The following is an 18,244-nucleotide window of genomic DNA, read 5'->3' on the forward strand; positions in this document are numbered from 1 at the left end:
TCCACTGGGTTATATGGCTGCTTCTGAGTCCTAGGCATCTAGCTGAGGGAGGTGCTCCTTCCCCTCTGCCCTGCTGACACCTCACCTGGAATATTGCATCCTGTTCTGGGCTCCCCAGTACAAGAGGGAGAGGGATCTGCTGGAGAGAGTCCAACAGGGAGCTACCAGGATGATGAAGAGACTGGAGCACTGCCCTATGAGGAGAAGCTGAAAGCCCTGGGGCTCTTTAGTCTGGAGAAGAGAAGACTGAGAGGGGATTTAATAGATGTTTCTAAATATCTGAGGGCTGGGGGTCAGGAGGGAGGGGACAGGCTCTGCTCACTTGCTCCCTGGGATAGGACAAGGGGCAATAGATATAAACTACAGCACAGGAGGTTCCACCTCAACATGAGGAAGAACTTCTTCCCTGGGAGGGTCCCAGAGCACTGGCACAGGCTGCCCAGGGAGGTTGTGCAGTTTCTCTGGAGACTCTCAAGTCACATCTGGATGTGTTCCTGTGTGACCTGTGCTGGATTCTATGGACCTACTATGTCAGGGGGGTTGGACTTGATGAGCTTTGAAGCTCCCTTCCAACCCCTAACATGCTATGATTCTATGATCTCCTCATGGGCCTTGGGAAATGTTTGCCTTTCTGTTGACTGTTAGGATTCCTTTGCTTCTGACATGGTGCTCTGAATCAGAATTGTTAGGGTTGGAAGGGACTTCAAGGATCAGCCAGTTCCCATTCCAGTTCCCTGCCATGGGCAGGGACTCCTCACACTAGATCAGATTGCATAGAGCCACATCCAGCCTGGCCTTAAAAACCTGCAGGGATGAGGCTTCCACCACCTCCCAGGGCAACCTGTGCCAGTCTCTCACCACCCTCCTGGGGAAGAACTTCTTCCTAACATCCAATCTGAATCTACCTACTTCTAGTTTTGCTCCATTCCCCCCAGTCCTATCACTCCCTGACACCCTCGAAAGTCCCTTCCCAGCTTTCTTGCAGCCAGATGCTGAATGCCATGCATGGGGCAGGTGCAGCTCTGTTGTTGCAAGTCTTTTAGAGGCTTCCTGGCCCCCAGCTGAGGGACTGAGCTGAGTGCTGCCTTTGTGCATTGACCTTCCCAGATCGTTAACGAAGCAGCCAAATATCGCTACCGCTCCGGAGATCTCTTCAACTGTGGAAACCTCACCATCAGAGCCCCCTGGGGCTGTGTGGGTCATGGAGCACTGTATCACTCTCAAAGTCCAGAAGCTTTTTTTGCTCACTGTCCAGGAATAAAGGTACTGTGCTCTTGTTTTCTGAAGGCTGATTTGGTTTGGGTGGTTGTTTCAGTGGGCGTGCGTGGTGGGTTGGAATTCTCCCCAAGGTAAGATTGAAGAAGGACATTGAGGCACTTGAACATGTCCAGAGAAGGGCAATGAGGCTGGGGAGGGGGCTGGAGCACAGCCCTGTGAGGAGAGGCTGAGGGAGCTGGGGTTGCTTAGCCTGGAGAGAAGGAGACTCAGGGGTGACCTTATTGCTCTCTACAACTACCTTAGGGGAGGTTGTAGACAGGCAGAGGTTGGTCTCTTCTCCCAGGCAAGCAGAACCAGAACAGGAGGACACAGTCTCAAGCTGTGCCAGGGGAGGTTTGGGCTGGAGGTTAGGAGGAAGTTTTACACAGAGAGAGTGATTGCCCATTGGAATGGGCTGCCTGGGGAGGTGGTGGAGTCACCATCACTGGAGGTGTTCAGGAGGAGACTTGATGGGGTGCTGGGTTGCATGGTTTAGTTTATTAGGTGGTGTTGGATGATACTTTGGACATGATGATCTTGAAGGTCTCTTCCAACCTGGTCTGGTCTGGTCCTATTCTATTCTATTCTATTCTATTCTATTCTATTCTATTCTATTCTATTCTATTCTATTCTATTCTATTCTATTCTATTCTATTCTATTCTATTCTATTCTATTCTATTCTATTCTATTCTATTCTATCCCTCAGTTCCTGTCATTTCCTATGTGCCAGTTAGCAAACTCTTTGAAATATTGGTAGCCTGCTTCTCCTTTGTTTATAAAGTTACCAAGTTCATTTGCTCATGGGATATATTTGGCTGGCAAAGACTTCCAAGATGATCCAGGCCAGCCTTTGACCCAGCACTGAAGGATCAACACTAATCCATGTCTCTCAGCACCAGGTCCACACTGCTTAACCACCTCATTTTCAGAACTGCCCTCCTGTTAGACTCTCTGGCAGCTTCCTGAGTTAATAGTCATTTGTGTGTTTTCCTGCAGTGAAAGGGGAGGCTTAGATTTCCCAAACAAAAGGGAGTCTCACAGAATCACAGAATACATCTGGTTGGAAGAGACCTCAAAGGTCATGCAGGCCACCCCTTGACCCAGCACTGAAGGGCCAACACTAAACTGTATCCCTGAATGTCCCTAAGCACCATGTCCACAGACTGCTGGAACACCCCCAGGGATGGTGACTCCACCACTGCCCTGGGCAGACCATTCCAATGTTTGGTGGCCCTTTCAGTGAGGAAGTATTTCCTAACATCCAACATAAATCTCCCCTGGTGCAGCTTGAAACCATTTCCTCCGGTCCTGTTGCTTGCTACCAAGGAGCAGAGGCTCTCCCTCCTCACTCCAGCCTCCCTTCAGGTAGTTGTAAAGAGCAATAAAGTCTCCCCTCAGCCTCTTCTCCAGACTGAACAACCCCAGCTCCCTCAGCGGGTGCTCAGGGGAAGGACTGGAATCATTAGTACTTCAGACAAGACTTAGGATAGGATGGAGTGGAATAGAATAGAATGGAGTGGAATAGAATAGAATGGAGTGGAATAGAATAGAATGGAGTGGAATAGAATAGAATGGAGTGGAATAGAATAGAATGGAGTGGAATAGAATAGAATGGAGTGGAATAGAATAGAATGGAGTGGAATAGAATAGAATGGAGTGGAATAGAATGGAATGGAGTGGAATGGAATGGAATGGAGTGGAGTGGAGTGGAGTGGAATGGAATGGAGTGGAGTGGAATGGAGTGGAATGGAATGGAATGGAATGGAATGGAATGGAATAGAATTAACCAGGTTGGAAAAAACTTCAGAGATGATCAAGTCCAACCTAGCACCCAACACCATCTAATCAGGTAAACCATGGCACCAAGTGCCTCATCCACTCTCTTCTTAAACACCTCCAGAGATGGTGACTCCACCACCTCCCTGGGCAGCACCTTCCAATGGCCAGTCTCTCTCTCTGGGAAGAACTTCTTGCTGGGATGACATGGACATTGGCTGATGCTTATAGCTTGCCTGCTGCTCTGAGGATGTATGTTTGATGGATCAGGCTGTCTTCCAGAATGTCCACATTGCCAGCCCCTGTTGGGCAGACCATTCCCATGTTTGAGAACCCTTTCAGTGAAGAAATACTTCCTGACATCATGGTGCAGAAGGGAACTCTCCAAGCCTCACCCATGAGCAAAAGCAAAATGCAGGCTTTGGTGTGAGTCAGTAGCAGAGCACTGATGTTCATGCACTTTGTAAGAAGAGATCAACCTAGACAGAGGGTTCTTTAAAGCAGAGATTTGCTTGGCTGGCCATTCCTGGTTGAGGAAGCTTGGAGCTGAATTGCAGTTTAAACAAACTGTTTAAAACCACTTACACTTTTTTTTTCACAGGTTGTAATTCCAAGGAGTCCTGTTCAGGCCAAAGGACTGCTGCTGTCATGCATAGAGGATAAAAATCCATGCATATTCTTTGAACCTAAAATACTGTACAGAGCTGCAGGTAAAGATTTGCACCCTGTATTTTCCTATGAAGCAACACTTAGAGTAGAATAGAGGGACAGTCCACAGCTAAAGGAATGCTGCAGCAAAAGTCTTGACTTCTTTTGGCTATAGCTCTGTTTGGAGGCTGTGTTCTTGGAGGAATTGTGGTAACTGAACAAGGTCTTCACATCTGAGTGCAAAGATAAATCAGCATTTACAGTCTGATTCACAGGATCACAGTACCACAGTACATTACAGGTTGGAAGGGACTTCCAGAGGTCACCCAGTCCAACCCCCCTGCCAGAGCAGCATCACCCAGGGGAGTCTGCACAGGAATACATCCAGGTGGGGCTGGAGAGCCTCCAGAGAAGGAGACTCCACAACCCCTCTGGGCAGCCTGCTCCAGGGCTCTGTCACCCTCACTGGAAAGAAGTTTCTCCTCATGTTGAGCTGAAACCTTCTATGTTCAAGTTTGTCTCCATTGTTCCTAATCTTACTACTGTGCAGCACCCAAAAGAGTTTGGCCCCCTCCACTTGACACCCAGCCCTCAGGTATTGATAGACATTGATCTGAGTGATTTGCCATTGGAATGTGCTGCCCAGGGAGGTGGTGGAGTCACCATCACTGGAGGAGCTTGGATGAGGCACTTGGTGCCATGGGTTAGTTGATTAGATGGTGCTGGATGATAGGTTGGACTGGATGATCTCAAAGGTCTTTTCCAACCTGGTTTATTCTATTCTATGCTATGCTGTGCTGTGCTATGCTATGCTATGCCATGCTATTCTATTCTCTCCCCTCTCAGCCTTCTCTTCTCCAGACTAAATAGCAAAGTAAATCTGAGGCTGGCAGTGCTTGGGGTGGTTGTGAAAACTAGCTTGGTGTTTTTTTGGACTAGAGAAAGTGGATTGAGAACAGAGTGGACAAACCCAATTGTTGTGTATGGAGATAGGCAGAATGATTATTATCAGTGATTTAGCCAGTGGGATTGAGTGCACCATCAGCAAGTTTGCAGATGACACCAAGCTGAGTGGTGCTGTTGATGTGCTAGAGGTTTGGGAGGCCATCCAGAAAGAAGTGGACAAGCTGGAGAGGGCACTCACATCCTGGGCTGCATCAAAAGATGTGTGGCCAGCAGATCCAGAGAGGTGACTCTGCCACTGTGCTCTGGGGACACCCCACCTGCAGTACTGTGTCCACCTCTGGTGCCCTCAACTCAAGAAGGACATAGACAAGGGGCAATGGTGGAAGTTGAGGCAGAGGAAGTTCCATGGAAGCAGGAGGAAGAATTATTTCCCTGTGAGGGTGACAGAAGACAGGAACAGGCTGCTCAGGGGGACTGTGGAGTCTCCCTGTCTGGAGAGATTCAAACCCCACCTGGATGTGTCCCTGTGTGATCTGCTCTAGGTGATGGTGCTCTGGCAGGGGGGTTGGACTGGATGAGCTTTGGAGGTGCCCCTAACACTCTATGATTCTGTGTGCCATGATGGTGTGCCCCTGAACATCAGGGGTGCTAAGAAAACACCTGAATTCAAAGCAGAAAGGAAGCTTTGCTGTATGAAAGGGTAGTTAGCAGCCTGTGCAGTGTCAATGGTACATAATGATTATGAATCAAAGGAGAAGATGAGTCACCCTGACATTATCAGGTTTAGGCATCCTGTGGAGAAGCTACTCTGCTGTTTTCTGACCTTTTCAGTTTCATTTCATTGTGCTCCATGCAACCTGGCTGCCGTAGAAATAAATATGCCTTGCATCAGTGGTTGCTATAGACACAAGGCAGGTAAGGGGAGAAGCTGTGTGTTTTCCCTCTGCTGGGCAGAAAAAGCAACAGATGATGCAGCCTTGTCAAATAAGCCTGTGCTGGCTCTTTTGTTTCCCCTCTCCCTCTCTCTCTCATAATTGCAACTTTTAATTGGTTTATCATAAAATCACAGAACTGTTAGGGTTGGAAGGGACCTGAAGGATCAGCCAGTTCCAAACCCCTGCCATGGGCAGGGACTCCTCTCACTAGATCAGGCTGCTCAGAGCCACATCCAGCCTGGCCTTCAAAACCTCCAGGCATGAGGCTTCCACCACCTCCCTGGGCAACCTGTGCCAGGCTCTCACCACCCTCATGGGGAAGAACTTCTTCCTAACATCCAATCTGAATCTGCCCATTTCTAGTTTTGCTCCATTCACAGTATCACAGTATCACCAAGGTTGGAAGAGACCCCAAGGATCATCAAGTCCAACCTGTCACCACAGACCTCATGACTAGACCATGGCACCAAGTGCCACATCCAATCCCCTCTTGAACACCTCCAGGGACGGTGACTCCACCACCTCCCTGGGTAGCACATTCCAATGACGAACAACTCGCTCGGTGAAGAACTTTCTCCTCCCTTTGAGTCTAAACCTCCTCTGACACAGCTTGAGACTGTGTCCTCTTGTTCTGGTGCTGGTTGCCTGGGAGAAGAGACCAACCCCTTCCTGGCTACAACCACCTTTCAGGTAGTTGTAGAGGGCAATGAGGTCACCCCTGAGCCTCCTCTTCTCCAGGCTAAACAACCCCAGCTCCCTCAGCCTCTCCTCACAGGGCTGTGCTCAAGGCCTCTCCCCAGCCTTGTTGCCCTTCTCTGGACACCTTCAAGTGTCTCAATGTCCTTCTTAAACTGAGGGGCCCAGAACTGGACACAGGACTCAAGGTGTGGCCTAACGAGGCTTGACAGGATGCTTGGTTGCATGGTTTAGTTGATTAGGTGGTGTTGGATGATAGGTTGGACTTGATGATCTTGAAGGTCTCTTCCAACCTGGTTTATTCTATTCTATTCTAACCAATGCAGAGTACAGGGCACAATGACTTCCCTGCTCCTGCTGGCCACACTATTCCTAATGCAGGCCAGGATGCCATTGGCCTTCTTGGCCACCTGGGCACACTGCAGGCTCATGTTTAGGCAGCTGTCAATCAGCACCCCCAGGTCCCTCTCTGCTTGGCAGCTCTCAGCCACTCTGACCCCAGCCTGTAGCTCTGCATGGGGTTGCTGTGGCCAAAGTGCAGCCCCTGGCACTTGGACTTGTTGAATGCCATCCTGTTGGACTCTGCCCATCTGTCCAGTCGGTCAAGGTCCCTCTGCAGAGCCTTTCTACCCTCCAACTGACTAACATCTGCTCCTAACTTGGTGTCATCTGCAAACTTGCTAATGTCTGACTCAACCCCCTCATCCAGATCATCAGTGAAGATGTTAAAGAGGATGGGGCCCAGCACTGATCCCTGGGGGACGCCACTGGTGCCTGGCCACCAGCTGGATGTGGCACCAATCAGGTGCCAATGCCCCCCCAGTCCTATCCCTCCCTGACACCCTCAAAAGTCCCTCCCCAGCTTTCTTGTAGCCCCCTTAAGGTATTGAAAGGCCACTCCACAACTGCTTTATGGCATGAAAGTTACCAAAGAAGTAAAGAAAAGGAAGGCCACCTCTGGCCACCTCTTTTGTTGCCCTGATGTTGTTAATTGCTATGGAGGAAGATGCAGGGAATACTTTGGCATGCTTCTTTTCCTCAGGGCTAGTGTAGGGCAGAGGCATTTGAATGAACCCCTGCCACATCTGGACTTCCTGATACATTCTTCACAAGCAGAATTTGGCATTTAGAAGTGTCAGGAATTCTACATGAGCTCAAGCCAGTGGATATTTTGTCCCAGCATAGCTTAGCTGTAATTAGCAATTGGTTAATCTCACAGAATCACAGAGTGGTAAGGGCTGGAAGGGACCTAGAAAGCTCATCCAGTCCAACCCCCCTGCTACAGGAGGCTTTTCCTTCTTCTCTGAGTGTTAAAGCATAGTTTCAGGCTCTTCTTGATGCTTATTAGAATTAACTGCAGTGGTTACTTGTTTTGTTAAATCAGTTGCAGCAGTGCCCATCTCCAAATCTGATGCTGATATTTCTGACTTGGATTATGCCAGGACTTCCTGCCAGGACTTCCTGCTCTCACTGTGTATCTCTGTGGTCTGATTGCTGTGGAATGCTGCTATGCTGTAACACATTGAACACCACACTGAGTGTTTGTAAAGAGTAGAGCTTCAAATATTTGTAATCACAGAATCACACAGAAACATTCAGGTTGGAAAGCACCCTCAGGAGCACCAAATCCAACCCAGAACCCTACTCTACAAGGGTCACCCCTAAACCATAGCCCCAAGCACCACATCCCTTAAACACATCCAGGCTTGGGGACTCCATCACCTCTCTGGGCAGCACATTCCCATCCCTGACCACTCTTGCCATCAAAAACTGTTTCCTAATGTCCACTGTCCACTCTAAACCTACCCAGTGGCAGTTTGAGGCCATTCCCTCTTGTTCTGTCACTAATGACCCATGAGAAGAGAGCAGCAGCAGCCTCTCCACAGCCTCCTTTCAGGCAGATGTAGACAGCAATGAGGTCTCCCCTCAGCCTCCTCCTTTTCAAACTACCCATCCCCAGCTCCTTCAGTCTCTCTTCATCAGATTTCTTCCCCAGGCCCTTCACAGCTTCCTTGTCCTCCTCTGCACCTGCTCCAGCACCTCCACATCTCTCTTGTGCTGAGATGCCACTCAGCCAGGGACTGAGACTGTCCCCAGGAGGAGCAAGTGTGCCATCCTTATGGCTGGGTGTTTGCTGCCTATTCTTTCTGCTCATAGGAAGATCTCTTATCAGTAGCAAACAAATTCTCTCAACCTGAAATTTCTTCCCCAGGCCCTTCCCAGCTTCCTTGCCCTCCTCTGCCCTGGCTCCAGCACCTCCACAGCTCTCTTGGATTGAGCTGCTCAGAACTAGACACAAACCTCAAGGTGTGGCCTCCCCAGAGCTGAGTCCCAGGGGACAATCCCCTCCCTGCTGCTGCTGGACACAGCATTGCTGATCCCAGCCAGGATGCCTTTGGCTTTCTTGGCCACCTGGGCATACTGCTGGCTACTGTTCAGTTGCTTGTCCACTAGAACCCCCAGGTCCCCTTCTGCCAGACAGCTTTCCAGCCCCAGGCCTGTAGCATTGCTTGGGTTTGTTGTGCCCCAAGGGCAGGACCTGGCACTTGGCCTTGGTGAAGCTCATCCTGGTTAACACTGGCCACGGATCCAATCTCTGCAAGTCCCTCTGTAGAGCCTCCCTACCCTGGTGCAGATCACCACTGACACCTAACTTGGTGTCACCTGCAAATTTGCTGCTGTCACACTCTGTGTCTTCATCCAGGTCATCAGAAAGATGTTAAACAGAAGTGGTCCCAACACTGAACCCTGAGGAACACCACTTGTGACCAGCTGCCAGCTGGATTTAACTCCATTGACTACCTCTCTTTGGACCTGTTTGTCCAGCCAGTGCTTTACCCAGCAAATAGCAACTCAATCTTTGAAAGAAAGGCTGACTCAATGGAATTGTGGTCTATTAACATAGAGAATAGTTTTAATGCCCATTTTTATGGGATAATATTGAATACTAAAGGAATCTAATGCTGATTTTTCCCCTTGCATTTTCATTTGTTCAGTGGAAGAAGTTCCTGTGGAGCCCTACAACATTCCACTGTCTCAAGCTGAGGTGCTGCAGACAGGCAGTGATGTGACAATGGTTGCTTGGGGCACTCAGGTCAGTAAGCTTCTTACAAGCTATTGGTCATCCAACAAAGCCTGGGGGAAGGGTTAGGTGATCACAGGATGTTAGGGGTTGGAAGGGACCTCCAGGAATCATTGAGTCCAACCCCCCTGCCAGAGCAGGACCAGAGAATCCAGCACAGGTCACACAGGAATGCAGGTCTTGAAAGTCTCCAGAGAAGGAGACTCCACCACCTCTCTGGGCAGCCTGTTCCAGTGCTCTGGGACCCTCACAGTGAAGAAGTTCCTCCTCATGTTGAGGTGGAACCTCCTGTGCTGTAGTTTACATCCCTTGCCCCTAGTCCTGTCCCAGGGTACAAGTGAGCAGAGCCTGTCCCCTCCCTCTTGACCCCCAGCCCTCAGATATTGGTTGTAGCCAGGTGGGGGTTGGTCTCTTCTCCCAGGCAACCAACACCAGAACAAGAGCACACAGTCTCAAGCTGAGCCAGGGGAAGTTTAGGCTGGATGGTAGGAAGAAATTCTTCCCAGCAAGAGAGATTGGCCATTGGAATGTGCTGCCCAGGGAGGTGGTGGAGTCACCATCACTGGAGGTGTTTAGGAAGAGCCTGGAAGAGGCACTTGGTTCCCTGGTTTAGTTGATGAGATGGTGTTGGGTGCTAGGTTGGACTGGATGATCTCTGAGGCCTTTTCCAAGCTGGTTAATTCTGTATTTAGTGCAGAGAAGACTTGGAGTGACATCCATCAGAAAAACTGTGTGCTTTGGAGCTTGGAGAATGTAGGCCAAGTGTTAAGGCAGACAGTTGTTTTGGTGTGAATAGTAACAGCACAGCTGGGCAGCCCTAATCCAGAGCGAGGAGCTGGCCAGACCAGGGGTGTGGCTGTGCTACACAGCATGAGGACAGATGCTCAGTGCACACTCAGTGAATCCAGTGTGTTCTGGGTGTGTCAGGCTCCTGCAGGTCAAAGGTGTTTGAGGAAAGATTGGCTATGGCACTTAGTGACAGACTGAGGGAGCTGGGGTTGTTCAGTCTGGAGAAGAGAAGGCTCTGAGGAGGCCTAATTGTGGCCTTCCAGTATCTGAAAGGGGCTCCAAGAAAGCTGGGGAGGGACTTTTGAGGGTGTCAGGGAGTGATAGGACTGGGGGAATGGAACAAAACTAGCAATGGGTAGATTCAGCTTGGATGTTAGGAAGAAGTTGTTCCCCACGACGGTGGTGAGAGCCTGGCACAGGTTGCCCAGGGAGGTGGTGGAAGCCTCATGCCTGGAGGTGTTTGCAGCCAGGCTGGATGTGGCTGTGAGCAACCTGCTGTAGTGTGAGGTGTCCCTGCCCATGGCAGGGGGGTTGGAGCTGGCTGATCCTTGAGGTCCCTTCCTACCCTGACAATTCTGTGGTTCTATGGTCTGGTTGATGTGGTAGTGTTAGGTCACAGGCTGCACTTGACAGCCTCAGAGGTCTATTCCAGCCTCATTAGTTCTGTGATTCTGTGAAATAAATTCCCTGAGTTTATCTTGGAGGAGGCTGAGGGGAGGGATCTTGCTTACAAATATCTAAGAGGGATGTCAGGAAGATGGGCCCAGGACTCCAGGGACAGAATGAGGTGTAATGGGCATAAACTTGAGCATAGGAAGTTCCTTGGGAAGGAAATTCTTTACTTTGAAGGTGGCAAAGCACTTGCATAGGCTGCCCAGAAGAGGTGTTGGAGTCTCCATCTTTGGAGACATTCAAGACCTGCCAGGGCATGCTTTTATGTGATCTGCTGTAGGTGATCCTTCTCTGGCAGGGGGGGGTTGGGTTCTGTGATCTTCAAAGGTCACTTCCAACCCCTAGCATCCTGTGCTGCTGTGTGATCCAGATTGCTTTACTGAGGATGGTCCTTGGCCATCACCCATGCCTAGAATGGATGTCTGGATGTCTTCCACCTCAGCCCAAAGCTCTATGGTGAAATGTTCTAAGATGAAGGAAGACATCAGAGCTTAATGGCAAAATCCTATGGAGGAATCCTGTTTTCCCCCACATACCTCCTGGGCAAGTCCTTGTGGCTGAGGTATTTGTGGAGGGTAATCTGGGTAGCTGTCATAACAGTTATTTTCCATGTTGGAGTATTTGCTTGCACTGCTTACAACAAACTTGGCTGAACAGTGTTGTATTACCATCATGTCAGGACAGAGTCTTGATGTGGGTAGTATTGCTTTCTGTTCCTATCATAACACACCGCTAGGAGGAGGATGCTAATAGCTGTGGATTGGTTAATCATGGGATCACAGGATGTGAGGGGTTGGAAGGGACCCCTGAAGATCATCAAGTGTAACCAACCTGCCAGAGCAGGACCATAGAATCCAGCACAGGTCACCCAGGAATGCATCCAGATGGGGCTTGAAAGGCTGCAGAGAAGGAGACTCCAAAAACTCCTTGGGCAGCCTGTCCCAGTGCTCTGTGGAACAGTCCACCTGGATGTGTTCCTGTGTGATCTGCTCTAGGTGATTCTGCTCTGGCAGGGGGGTTGGACTGGATGAGCTTTGGAGGTCCCTTCCAGCCCCTGACATTCTGTGACTCTATGATAAGTAGTAAATAAGAAGAGTGAATAATAACTGCTTGTTAGATTACTGAGTGAACTGGTTTCTGCTAAACATGTCAGCACTATGGATGTTAGGAAGGAATTCATCACAGAGAGAGAGATTAGAATAGAAACAGAAATAGAATAAATAGAAATAGGATAGGAATAGAATAGAATAGAATTAACCAGGTTGGAAGAGACCTTTGAGATCATCCAGTCCAACCTATCACCCAACACCATCTCATCAACTGAACCATGGCACCAAGTGCCTCATCCAGGCTCCTCTTAAACACCTCCAGTGATGGTGACTCCACCACCTCCCTGGGCAGCACATTCCAATGGCCAATCTCTCTTGCTGGGAAGAATTTCTTCCTACCATCCAGCCTAAACCTCCCCTGGCCCAGCTTGAGACTGTGTCCTCTTGGTGCTGGTTGCCTGGGAGAAGAGACCAACCCCCACCTGGCCACAACCTCCCTTCAGGGAGTTGGAGACAGCAAGAAGGTCTCCTCTGAAACTGGCCATTGGAATGGGCTGCCCATTGGAGTCACCATCACTGGAAGTGTTTAAAGAGCCTGGCTGAGGCACTTGGTGCCATGGTTTAGTTGATCAGATGGTGTTGGGTGATAGGTTGGACTCCATGATCTCAAAGGTCTTTTCCAACCTGGTTAATTCTACATTCTGTATATGTTAAATTACTGCTTGCATTCAGTGTGCATCACTGAGAACATGTTGAACAGCACTAGATGTTTACTTACTGACAGTCCATTGCCTTTCTAGGTCCATGTGATCAAGGAGGTGGCATCAATGGCTCAAGAAAAGCTTGGTGTGTCCTGTGAAGTGATTGATCTGAGGACTATTTTACCCTGGGATACAGAGACGGTTTGCAAGGTGAGGAAATTCATGTCCATTTGAAAGCACAACCAAGCAAACTCCACTCCTTAGAACAATTGAACTGCAAGGAGTGGTGGCTGGTATTATTGTTTTAAAGGCCTATGTTTTGGTCCTGGGTGAGGTATATAAATTGTTCTGTGGCATATGTGAAGAATCACAGAAATGTTCAGGTTGGAAGAGACCCTCAGGATCACCAAGTCCAACCCAGAACCCTACTCTGCAAGGGTCACCCCTAAACCATTGCCCCAAGCACCACATCCAAAGCACTTTTAAACACAGCCAGGGCTGGGGACTCAACCAGCTCCCTGGGCAGCACATTCCAAGGCCTGACCACTCTTGCCATCAAAAAATGTTTCCTAATGTCCAGTCTAAGCCTACCCAGTGGCAGCTTGAGGCCATTCCCTCTTGTTCTGTCACTAATTACCTGTGAGAAGAGACCAGCAGCAGCCTCTCCACAACCTCCTTTCAGGTAGTTAGAATGGAATGGAATGGAATAGAATAGAATAGACCAGACCAGGTTGGAAGAGACCTTCAAGATCATCGTGTCCAACCCATCAACCAATCCAACACCACCTAATCAACTAACCCATGGCACCAAGCACCCTATCAAGTCTCCTCCTGAACAGCTCCAGTGACAGTGACTCCACCACCTCCCTGGGCAGCACATTCCAATGGCCAATCTCTCTTTCTAGGAAGAACTTCTTCCTAACATCCAGCCTAAACCTCCCCTGGCACAGCTTGAGACTGTGTCCTCTTGTTCTGGTGCTGGTTGCCTGGGAGAAGAGACCAACCCCCACCTGGCTACAACCTCCCTTCAGGGAGTTGGAGACAGCAATAAGGTCTGCCCTGAGCCTCCTCTTCTCCAGGCTAAGCAACCCCAGCTCCCTCAGTCTCTCCTCACAGGGCTGTGTTCCAAACCCCTCACCAACTTCATTGCCCTTCTCTGGACATGCTCCAGCAAGTCAACATCCTTCCTGAAGGGCCCAGTCTCCCCTCAGCCTCCTCTGTCTCACACTAACCATCCCCAGCTCCTTCAGTTGCTCTTCATCAGATTTATTCTCCAGGCCCTTCCCAGCTTCCTTGCCCTCCTCTGCACTGGCTCCAGACCTAGTGTGAGATGTGCCTGCCCATGGCAGGGGGGTTTGGAACTAGATGATCCTTGAGGTCCATTGCCTCTTGTTCTATCACTAATGACCTGTGAGAAGAGAGCAGCAGCAGCAGCCTCTCCACAGCCTCCTCTCAGGTAGTTGTAGACAGCAATGAGATCTCTCCTCAGCCTCCTCCTTTTGTTCTGATTGAAACTGTTACACACCTCAACACTTAAGTCAGATAGTAGAGATGTTCAGATCAGGCACATCTCCTTGCCTGACTTTCTGTCTATGTTTGAGTACCTGAACAGGGTAGACAAGTGTTCTGTCATTTGGGAGTTGTTCTGTAAAGGGCTTGCTAAAGTGGAAACAGCTGAAGTGTGATAAAGGGAAAGTGAGCAGCTGGTCTGCTACTTTATGCCAAAGTTTGTGTGTGTTCACAGGATTCATTTTACTGTTATGTTTGCTCAAGAGAATGCCAGTGGGACTGGATGGAGCAGGTTATGGGAGGGAAAATCCATGGTCAGGGGGATGGAGAACCTCTCCTGTGAAGGCAGGCTGGGGGAGCTGGGGGTATACAGCCTGAAGAAGAGAAGGCTCCAGGAAGACCTAATAGCAGCCTGCCAGTACTGGAAGGAGGCCTACAGGAAGGGTGGAGAGAGACTGCAGAGGCCTGGACTGATAGGATGAGGGGCAATGGCTTCAAACTAGAGAAGAGCAGGTTTAGATTGGATGTCAGGAACAATTTCTTTACCATGAGGTTAGTGGAACACTGGAACAGGTTGCCCAGGGAGATGCTTGGGGCCCCATCCCAGGAGATATTCAAGGTGAGGCTCAACAGGGCTCTGGGCAACCTGATCTAGTTGGGGATGTCCCTGCTGACTGCAGAGGAGGTTGGACTAGAGGACCTTTAGAGGTCCCTTCCAACACAAACCATTCTATCATCCCGTGTTGGACATCCACTGCTGGCAGTGTCCTGCTGTCTGGCTGTGGATGTGTAGCAGGTTGTGTATTGATGCACAGAGCTATGAGCTGCTTCATATACTCCTCAGCTGAAGTGTGTTCAGTGTCTCCTTGCAGTGTATTTCACATTACTTGGATGTATTTTCTCTCTGTAAAGAATGAAATGTGTTGTGTTGTTGTCATCCACATGAAGAGAAACTTTGGCAGCAATAAATGCTTTACAATCCCTTCTGGACAAATAATGTTACTCCTTGTATAGCCACATGGTTTTTCCTCCTTTAAAGATTTGAGCTGTCATGCTATGAAAACAAACCATCTCTTGGAAGAACAGTCAGGTCTGCTTTGTTGGCTTGGACCTGCACTGAAGCACTGTCAGGAACAAATGCAGCTGTGTGCAGGAGCTGCAGAGATGGAATTGTGCCATGGTTTGCAAATCTGTGTTCCAAACCCAGATACTCTGTGAAGAGTTTCAACAACTTCCCTTCAGTCCTGAATAACTTTTTATTTATGCCACAGAATCACAGAGTTGTCAGGGTTGGAAGGGACCTCAAGGATCAGCCACTTCCAGCCCCCCTGCCATGGGCAGGGACACCTCACACTACAGCAGGTTGCTCACAGCCACATCCAGCCTGGCCTTCAAAACCTTCAGGCAGGAGGCTTCCACCACCTCCCTGAGCAACCTGTGCCAGGCTCTCACCACCCTCATGGGGAACAACTTCTTCCTAACATCCAATCTGAATCTCCATATTTCTAGTTTTGCTCCATTCCCCCCAGTCCTATCACTCCCTGACACCCTCAAAAGTCCCTCTCCAGCTTTCTTGTAGCCCCCTTCAGATCCTGGAAGGCCACAATCAGGCCTCCTCAGAGCCTTCTCTTCTCCAGACTGAGCAATCCCAACTCCCTCAGTCTGTCCTCATAGTATAGCAGCTCCAGCCCCCTGCTCATCCTCCTGGCCCTTCTCTGGACACCTTCCAGCACCTCCAGATCCTTCCTGTAGTAGAGGCTCCAGAACTGGACACAGTACTCCAGGTGTGGTCTCACCAGAGCAGAGTAGAGGGGGAGAATCACCTCCCTTGCCCTGCTGGCTGTGCTTCTCTGGCTGCAGCCCAGGCTCTGCTTGGCTCTCTGGGCTGCAAGTGCTCACTGCTGGCTCCTGTTGAGCTTCTCACCCCCCAGCACCCCCAAGCCCTTTTCTTCAGGGCTGCTCTCAAGCCAGTCCCTGCCCAGCCTATATTGGTGTCTGGGATTGCCCTGACCCAGCTGCAGGACCTGCACTATTTGAGCTTCGTGAGGTTGGCTCAGGCTCACCTCTCCAGCCTGCCAGGGTCCCTCTATCAGCTCCTTCACCCCACAGATACCTTAAAAGATGGAAGGGGTCAACCTGTTGCTTTAATGGGCTGGGGTTATGAATGCTGTTAATTTATTTGTGAATTAAAAGACTTCATCTATAAATTGAAAGAGTCCTTTGAAGAGTGATAGAGTGCACTTTGGCAAGGCAGTTCAGCTGCTGTAAGAAATGCCAAGCAGTACATGTTCTTAGCATTGCTCTTATGTTAGGATGGCTGCAGCCTGGCCACTCTGGGGGGAGAAATACTCAATGGTGACCTTTGGAGGTCCCTTCCAATCCAGACCATTCCATGGTCAGCACCAGCATGAATAGAAGGATGGAAGCTGTAGTTGTAGCTGCTTGTTGTAGTGTCATCCCTAAGAGGAGGTGCAGCTGTTGCAGATGACAGTGATTTACAGTGGCAGTTCTGGTGATGAAACCTCTTACTCCCTTCCTGAGAGGCCATTGTCAAGGACCAAGAGAGTGGTAGCAAAGTTGGCCATGCCAGGTAAAGTCTTCAGCTGTCCATAGGTCTCCTTAAGTCCTCTTTAATGCATAATGGGATTGCTCTTACTCCAGTCCCATGAATAAGCAAGTCATCAGCTGTTACAGGCTGCCCTTTGCCTCAAACTGCTATTTTACGTCAGCATCCATAAATCTCAGGCCAAGTTTTTGTGCTTCTCACAGAATCACAGAATTCCTGAGGCTGGGAAAGACCTCTGAGACCATCAAGTCCAGCCTTGGAGCTAACCCCACCACATCAGCTAAACCATGGCCATCCAAGCTTTTCTTAAACACCTCCAGGGATGGTGACTCCAGCACCTCCCTGGGCAGTCCATCCCAGTGCCTAATCAGCCTTTCTGTCAGGAAGTGCTTCCTAATATTGAACCTAAGTCTCCCCTGGCACAGCTTCAGGCCATGCCCTCTTGTCCTGTCACTACTTGCCTGGGAGAAGAGCCTGACCCCCACGTGACTACAACTTCCCTTCAGGTTGTGATAAGGTCCCCTCTAAGTCTCCTCTTCTCCAGGCTGAACATCCCCAGCTCCCTCAGCCTCTCCTCATCAGACTTTCCTTCCAGCCCCCTCCCCAGTCTGGTTGCTCTCCTCTGGACCTGCTCCAGCACCTCAGGATCCTTCCTGAAGTGGGGGGCCCAGAGCTGCTGACAGTGCTCGAGGTGAGGCCTCACCAGTGCTGAGTACAGGGCAGAATTCTATCCCTGCTTCCAACCTTAGTGATACTGTGAAGATGGGCTGAAATGGTTGGTGCTCTGGAGATGAGCAGGGATGTGTCAAAATTCACTTCAAATCTAACTGCTTAGCTTGCTTTGATGTAGCTGCTTCTGTACAGAAAATCACGTGCACTTGCTGGAAGGTGACCAGAGAAGGACAGCAAAGCTGGGGAGGGGTTTGGAGCACAGCCCTGTGAGGAGAGGCTGAGGGAGCTGGGGTTGCTTAGCCTGCAGAAGAGGAGGCTCAGGGGAGGCCTTCTTGCTCTCTACAACTCCCTGAAGGGAGGTTGTAGCCAGGAGGGGGTTGGTCTCTTCTCCCAGGCACCCAGCACCAGAACAAGAAGACGCAGTCTCAAGCTGCACCAGGGGAGGTTTAGGTTGGATGTTAGGATGTTCTACACAGAGAGAGTGATTGCCCATTGGAATGGGCTGCCTGGGGAGGTGGTGGAGTCACCATCATTGGAGGTGTTCAGGAGGAGACTTGATGGGGTGCTTGGTGCCATGGGTTAGTTGTTTAGGTGGTGTTGGATTGGTTGATGGGTTGGACACGATGATCTTGAAGGTCTCTTCCAACCTGGTGTATTCTATGTATTCTATGCTTGGTGCCATAGTTTAGTTGTTTAGGTGGGTTGGATTGGTTGATGGTTTAGTTGATTAGGTGGTGTTGGATGATAGGTTGGACTTGATGATCTTGAAGGTCTCTTCCAACCTGGTCTGGTCTATTCTATTCCATTCTATTCCATTCCATTCTATTCCATTCCATTCTATTCTATTCTATTCCATTCCATTCCATTCCATTCCATTCCATTCCATTCCATTCCATTCCAATTCCATTCCATTCCAATTCCATTCCATTCTATTCTCATTCCATTCCATTCTATTCTCATTCCATTCCATTCCATTCCATTCCAT

At 49.6% G+C, this 18,244-nt stretch overlaps 1 protein-coding gene across 1 annotated transcript in view; it reads left to right on the top strand.

Moving 5' to 3' along the window:
* Positions 1 to 18,244, top strand: part of BCKDHB (branched chain keto acid dehydrogenase E1 subunit beta) — a 122,198-nt gene that overhangs the window by 21,796 nt on the left and 82,158 nt on the right. Inside the window, exons 4-7 of the mRNA XM_009907423.2 lie at positions 1,108 to 1,263; positions 3,636 to 3,744; positions 9,216 to 9,313; positions 12,612 to 12,722. Coding sequence (XP_009905725.1) covers positions 1,108 to 1,263; positions 3,636 to 3,744; positions 9,216 to 9,313; positions 12,612 to 12,722 — 474 coding nt within the window. The remainder of the gene's footprint in view (positions 1 to 1,107; positions 1,264 to 3,635; positions 3,745 to 9,215; positions 9,314 to 12,611; positions 12,723 to 18,244) is intronic.

The sequence above is a fragment of the Dryobates pubescens genome, chromosome 6 (genome assembly GCF_014839835.1).
Source record: "Dryobates pubescens isolate bDryPub1 chromosome 6, bDryPub1.pri, whole genome shotgun sequence".
Classification (NCBI taxonomy): domain Eukaryota; kingdom Metazoa; phylum Chordata; class Aves; order Piciformes; family Picidae; genus Dryobates; species Dryobates pubescens.